The sequence below is a fragment of the Lynx canadensis genome, chromosome E2 (genome assembly GCF_007474595.2).
Source record: "Lynx canadensis isolate LIC74 chromosome E2, mLynCan4.pri.v2, whole genome shotgun sequence".
Classification (NCBI taxonomy): domain Eukaryota; kingdom Metazoa; phylum Chordata; class Mammalia; order Carnivora; family Felidae; genus Lynx; species Lynx canadensis.
In genome coordinates this window covers 47,641,692-47,648,714 of record NC_044317.1, presented here as the reverse complement: position 1 = coordinate 47,648,714, position 7,023 = coordinate 47,641,692, and the positions used below count along the sequence as shown (strand labels likewise).

The window sequence follows — 7,023 nt, the reverse complement described above, 5'->3', positions numbered from 1 at the left end:
AATGAACATAAAATAAAAAGAATTAAGAATTCCACAAGTCATCTGATATCCAGTCTATGTTCAGATTTCCCCATGAATATCTTTTGTAGCTGTTTCTCCAACACCCCCCCCAGTCAGGATTTAGTGAAGGTTCATACGCTTATTTGGTTGTAATAAAGAAATTATACAGTAATTTTCATTCTGGAAAATCCTCCACCATCAACCCCACCAAACCCTTTTTCTGTTTTCTTGAAATTGAATTGTTGGTGGAACAGCACAGTTGTGCTGCAGATGTTCCACATTCTGTATTTGTCTGATTGTGTTCATGTTTAATTTGTTCCTCTCTGTCTCCTATAAGCTGAAGGTTAGGTCTAGAGGCTTTGTGAGATTCAGTTTATGAAGTTTAACAGGGACTCCACAGGGAGTGTGCGTACTTCCTAACGCATCATATCGGGTGGTGCCCAGTGTCGGGGTGTCCCTCTCTTGTGGGTACAGAGTTTCATTACATGGTTAAGGTGGTGAGAACCACATCTCCACATCATAAAAGGATATTTTCCCCTTGCAGTTAGCAAGTAACCTGTGGGGTGATGTGTTGGAGCCTGCCAAGATCCTGTTAACCTTTCACCCGAAGGTTTGAGCATCCATTGATAATTGATGCCTGAATCGAATAGTTTAGTTAGCATTTTCTAGAGCTTACTTTGGCCAGAAGCTTTATTTACAACTAACAATTCTTCCCAGAACTCCAGAAGAGTTAGCAAATGAGCTACTTGGAGAAGCTAAGTCCCATTGTCAGTTTATCAGACAAGTGTTAAACTCCTGTCTACCCATACCCCACCCCACAAGTCCCCCTCTCCTTGAATTAAGTACCTGTGCTATACCAACCGCTAATGCTACCAACAAAAGGACATGTCGAGCACCATTCTGAGCATTTCATGCGATTACTCTTTTTTTGATATTAATTAATTAATTAATGTATGTATTGATTTTTAAGTAGGCTCCAAGCCCTACTAAGGGCTCGAACTCATGACCCTGACATCGAGAGTCACATGCTCTACAGACTGAGCCACATAGGCGCCCCGTCCCCTCCAACCCCGGCCTTTTTTAAAGATTTTGTTTTTAAATAATCTCTACACCCAATGTGGGGCTTGAACCCACACTCTCAAGATCAAGAGTTGCATGGTCTTCCAACTGAGTCAACTGGGTGCCCTTATATGATTATTCTTTTTAATCCTCAAAATAATCTCATTTTAAAGGTGAGGAAACAGGGGCACCTGGGTGGCTCAGTTGGTTAAGGATCTGACTCTAGCTCAGGTCATGATCTCACAGTTCGTGGTTTTGAGCCCCACTTTGGGCTCTGTGCTGACAGCTCAGAGCCTGGAGCCTGCTTCGGATTCTGTGTCTCCCTCTCTCTCTCCGCCCCTCCCCCACTTGAGCTCTGTCTCTCTCTCTCTCTCTCTCTCTCTCTCTCTCTCAAAAATAAAATAAACATTAAAAAAAAATTTTTTTTTTAAGGTGAGGAAACTGAGACCCGAGGGGATTCAAACACTCGCCCAAAGTCACAAAGTTACTTAGGGTATGAAGCCCAGGATATGTGACTCCAGTGGCATCCACTCCTGCCCCCTCCCTCCACGCCTATAACCACCATATAACTGCCCAGCATTTGCTGAGTGTGCTATAGTGCTCTTACAGATACAAACTTATTTTAATTTTCCTAACTCCCAAGGGGTAGGCAAGAAGATGCCCATTTAACACACTGTGTGGCTCAGAGAGGTTAAGCATTTTTCCAAGGTCACACACACATCTAATGAGTGGTTAGAATTTGAACCCATGCCTATCTGGCTTACAGTACAGACCCGTTAGAGTTGGGTGTGTAAGAAGCTCAGTTTGGGTTTGGCAAGTGCATGGGCAGGTGTGAGGGGCCTGCACTTTGAGAGGTTAAAAAAAAAACCCTCCCCGCTACTGTCCCGCAGGGAAAACGGCCACCCCACCTGGCCCAGTCCCTTCACGCAGTAGCCGGGCATGCGCCCTGGAGCCAACCTACCCTCCTTTCGAACCTTCCCTCTATAGGCTCCGCCCATCACCGTCCAGGCCCAATCCCTGGGTGGAGGGCGGGGCCGCCACGGGAGTGGGTGGTAGTTAAGGAGAGTCAGGAGCCTGGAGTCGTGCGCCGGAGTCAGAACTGCGTCTCACGACCCAGGCGCCGGTTGCTGAAGGAAAGCGAGCGAGCGATGCTGCCGTCGCCGCTTCCTGATTGGCTGTGCGTTGATCCCTCTTCGTTCTGATTGGCAGCGGGTGAGCTAGGTATGTAAATGAAGTGAAGGGGCCTGAGGAGAGAAGGGAAACCCTCGGCGGGGTCGTTTGGCCGGTTCGATCCCCGGGTCCTGCCGGTACGCGCCGGGGCTGCCCGGGATCGAGATGCGCGGGCCTCTAAGTGTCGCCCGGCCGGGTTGGGTGAATCACGTCGCAGCCCAGGAAGGGGGCGGAGGCGCCGGCTTCTGGCTCCGGCTGCGTGACTCACCCGCCCCCGCCGCCGCCGCTTCGGAAGGAGCCACCTCCACTGCCTGCCGGAAGCGAGCGCAGGCAGAGAAGGCGGAATTAGTCCTCCGGGGATCCCAGCCCGCACGGTCCTGGGCGGCAAGCTGGAGCGACAGCCAGGACGTGGGGGCAGTGTCGAGGATCCCGGGGTCTGAGGAGCCGGAATCCCCGGGGAAAGCCGGCCTGGCGCCGCTAGGGGGCACCGGGACCAGGGGGCGGAGTCGGGTGGGGGCAGAATTCCTGCGGTTCTGAACTCCCGGGTCTGCGGGGAAGGAGGCGAGGACCGTTTTTAGTAGGGTGGGGGGTTACTTCTAAGGTCCTGTTGGGGCAACTCCCCGGGGACTGGACCTTGCAAGCTTCCAGTCTGAAAAAAGCAAGTTGGGGCTGGGGTCCAGAACTCCAGGGGCCCCTACCTCGGGGAAAGTGTGGGTCCTCAAAGTTCTCTGAGTGGCCCCCTGTGCCCGTCAAGATTTCCCGGCAAGCTCTGTCTACTAGGCCTCCCAAATAAATCCTGAATCGATCAACTTCCTTCCACGTCCACTACCAATCACCTTCTACTCCAAGCTACCATCATCACCCCAAGAGTGCACTAGCCTCCAAATGGAGCTTCCGATCACGCTCTTCCCCGTCTCCACTCCTCCCCACTCATCTTACTCCAAGCAGCTGAGGGGGATCTTCTGGAAACCTAATCCACAGCACCACTCTATTCCCTCCTCAAAACCCTTCAGTGACACTCACAGTAAAATCCAAACTTCTTGCCTCTGCTTGCTTTCCAAACCCTGTTCCCTCCCATGTCACTCTGTGCGCTGACCACACTGGTGTTTTTTCAGTTCAAGCTCATCCAGCCTCCAGGTCTTTCTTTGCTTTTGTTGTTGTTCTCTCTTCCCTGAATGCTCTCCCCCTGGTTCTTCTATAGCTGACTCCTTCTCCTGCTTGAGGTCTCCACTCAAATGTCTCTTACTCAGAGGAGCCTGCCCTGACCACCCCCCAGAATCTTCCTAGCACCATCTGTACGTTTCCTGTATTTAAAATTTCTTTTTTTTTAAATGTTTATTTATTTTTGAGACAGAGAGAGACAGAGCATGAATGAGGGAGGGTCAGAGAGAGAGGGAGACACAGAATCTGAAGCAGGCTCCAGGCTCTGAGCTATCAGCACAGAGCCCGATGCGGGGCTCGAACTCACGGACTGTGAGATCATGACCTGAGCCGAAGCCGGTCGCCCAACCGACCGAGCCACCCAGGTGCCCCTACATTTCCTGTGTTTATGTATGTATTTGTCTGATTTATAGACATTCAATAAATGTTAGGTTAAACTATGTGAAACAGCTGCTTTCATGGGTTAAAAAAAAGGTTGAATATTGGGCATTTCACATGGTTCACTGAAGAAGCACATAATAATAGCTATTAAAAGTACTTGTTAATAAGAATAGTTACAATGTAGGGGCGCCTGGGTGGCTCAGTCAGTTAAGCATCTGACTCTTGACTTCTGCTCAGGTCATGAGATCGAGCCCCGAGTCAGGCTCTGCGCTGATATCAAAGGGACTGCTTGGGATTCCCTCCCTCCCTCTACCTCTCTCTCCCCCTCTCTCAAAATAAATAAACTTAAAAAAAATAGAGTGCACTAGGCACTGTTGTAAGTGCTTTTTGTATATTATCTCATTTACTCCAGAGAACAACTCTATTATCTTAAAGTTTCCCTAAGGAAGCACAGGCTCAAGAAGTTAAATGACTGGCCTGAGATCACACCAGACACCAGTTACCAGAGCCAGGGTTTGAACTTGCCACGGACTTTCTATAAGTGAATGACTCGCCCCACCCCCTGCAGATGATGCTGAGCAAAGGTCTGAAGCGCAAGCGGGAGGAGGAGGAGGAGGAGGAGGAGGAGGAGCCGGAGAAGGAAGCCTTGGCAGTCGACACCTGGTGGCTGGATCCCAGGCTCCCAGCAGTGGCACAGGCACCCCCGGCTGTGCCCTCCAATTCCCTCTTAGACCTCTCGGTGCTCAAGCTCCACCACAGCCTGCGGCAGAGTGAGCCGGACCTGCGGCACCTGGTGCTGCTAGTGAACACCCTGCGGCGCATCCAGGCATCCATGGAGCCCGAAGCTACCCTGCCCTCCGTGCCCAGCCCGCCTGAGGCCCCTGGCGTGGCGGCTGACAGCCTGCTGGCCAGCTCAGACGCTGCCCTCTCAGCCTCCATGGCCAGCCTTCTGGAGGACCTCAGCCATATCGAGGGCCTGAGCCAGGCCCCCCAGCCCTTGGTGGACGAAGGGCCGCCGGGCCGCCCCAGTGGCGGGGCCCCACCCGGCCTGGGTGCCTTGGACCTGCTGGGCCCAGCCACTGGCTGTCTGCTGGACGATGAGCTCGAGGGCCTGTTTGAGGACATCGACACCTCTATGTATGACAGCGAACTTTGGGCACCAGCGTCTGAGGGCCTCAAACCTGGCCCTGAGGATGGGCCTGGCAAGGAGGAAGGTCTGGAGCTGGATGAGGCCCAGCTAGACTACCTCCTGGACGTGTTGGTGGGCACACAGGCGCTGGAGCGGCCACCGGGGCCGGGGCGCTGACCCCCACAGCGGAGATGGTGGTTTGGTGTCCAAACTGAGCCTGGTTGCTGGACTAACTGTCCTTGGAAAGACACAGCTAACTTCCCTAGAACGGAGAGAGGGGCTTTGGAGAGACAGAATCCGTTCCTGAGCAACTTCACCTCTGTCCTCTTGGCTAGGGCCAATGAGGGGAGTCTGGGACTGGCCCTTGGGAGGGGATGACAGGGCCCGGTGGCTGGAATGTGATTTGGACCAGGCCCTGTGCTGGACTGAATCGGCGGAGGTCGTTCCCGGGGATACTTTTTCCGTGATGTGGGACGAGACTGCACCATTTTCTGGAAATTAAAACCAGTCCTGGGTTATTTCAAGTCTGTGTGCTTTGTCTCTGGGCTAAGGCAAGGGTCAGGTAATAACCTCCAAATTTTACTGAGCGTGGACTGTGTGTGCTAAGCACCTGACGTGTGTTCACTCTTTTCATCTTTGAAATTAGATGGCCATTATTACTATCCCCATTTCACATTTTGAGAAAACTGAGGCTCCAACAGGACATCGCATGAGGGGGTGGGTTTCAAGCCATGAACTTTACTGCTTTCTTGTTCTGGTAAGCGGATGAGTTAGCTCTGGTAACTGGCCCTCTAGAAAACTCCCCCCAACATACTCAGCCAGGTTTCCCTGATTGTGCATGATGATGGTGGTCGTGGTAGCTAGCAGTGGAAGAGCCCCAGGCCACCAGAAATCATGGCCTTGCCTGAAGTCTACCTGTGTGTCTTGAGGCTGGGGGTGGGGCAAAAGGGAGGTTTCAGAATGAGCCAGAAATAAAAGCCCAAAGCTGAAGGCTTGATGGAGCTTCTCCAAAGAGCTTTGAGAGCCAGCTCTCCAAGAAAATGGGGAAAGGCACGGGAGACTCCAGCAAGTTAAGAAGAAAAAAAAAATCCACTCGGGGTCTCAAATCTGCCTTTGGGCAGGGATAGGGCAATTTGGAGGGTGCCTCTGAAATAAAGCCACCGGGTTTAGCGGCTTGACCGCAAAGCAGAGGCGGTCCTGCTTTCCTTCTAGAAGAAACCCAGGCCCTGGCGAGCTGGGGCCACCTGCCCCACTGCTCGAGTGATAGGGCCCGCCCGAGCGCCGCGCCGGGTGTCTGCGCCGCCCCCGCGGTCCAGCCGCATTCCTGGCCCGGCAGGGAGGGGCCGCACACTCAGAGGCCTGGCACGGGACCCAGGAGGCGTCCTTCCTGGCGGCTGTGGGGGCAGGGCAGCGCCCCGGGTGCGGGCGGGGGGAGGGGCACGGTGAAACCCACGGGCGGCCGGGGGGCCGGGGGCCGGACGGTGACCTGCGAGGCCCGCTGGGCCTCCAGTGGGGTAACGCCGGCAAGAGGACACCGAAATCGCCGGGCCCCAGAGCCTCCACCCTGGCCGGAAGCTCTAGGGAGGCTGAAGCTGGGGTGGAACTGGGGGAGGCGGGCAGCTTCGGCGGCCCCTCGGGCCGGGAAGGGGCGGGCAGAGCGGAGCTTCCTGGAGGAGGAGAGGAAGTCGTGCCCATTTCTGGAAGTGGATGGGGCGGCCCGGGGAGGGGGAGTGGAAATGGCCCGAAGGGAGCTGGTGCCCTGGCTGAGGGTCTTCGGGTGCCTGACTCCTACACCGGGTGACTCCAATGGGATTCAGATCTTGAGAGTGTGGGTTGAGCTCTGTAATGCCCCCTGGTGCTCAGTCTGGGGGTCTGAGATGCCGCTGCCTTAGTTCCCTGTAGATCTGTCCAGTGGTCAAGTAATCTCCCAGTGTAGGGCCAGCAATGCCCTCTGTTTACAACACTCTGGGGGCCTGTTTCCGTTGTCTCTGGGTGCCAAACTGGGGGACAATCTGTGATGCATACTGATGCAGACAGCCTACCCATCTGTCAACGATGCTCGCATCTGCCCCTGTGCCTACTTGGCCAGCGATGCCCCCTCTCCCCAGAGCCTCTGTATACAG

General features: G+C 54.2%; 1 protein-coding gene across 1 annotated transcript; it reads left to right on the top strand.

Annotated features, from left to right (window-relative positions):
- The first annotated feature begins 2,124 nt into the window (after positions 1-2,124).
- SERTAD1 (SERTA domain containing 1) lies at positions 2,125-5,424 on the top strand. The gene is made up of 2 exons (XM_030297273.1): positions 2,125-2,280; positions 4,340-5,424. Exon 2 carries the CDS (start codon positions 4,340-4,342, stop codon positions 5,075-5,077), a length of 738 nt encoding a protein of 245 aa, XP_030153133.1. The 5' UTR covers positions 2,125-2,280; the 3' UTR covers positions 5,078-5,424.
- The last annotated feature ends 1,599 nt before the right edge of the window (positions 5,425-7,023 follow it).

Bases quoted from the DNA above. Each gene is read 5' to 3' on its own strand.
- SERTAD1 (XM_030297273.1), top strand. From the start codon at position 4,340: ATGATGCTGAGCAAAGGTCTGAAGCGCAAGCGGGAGGAGGAGGAGGAG.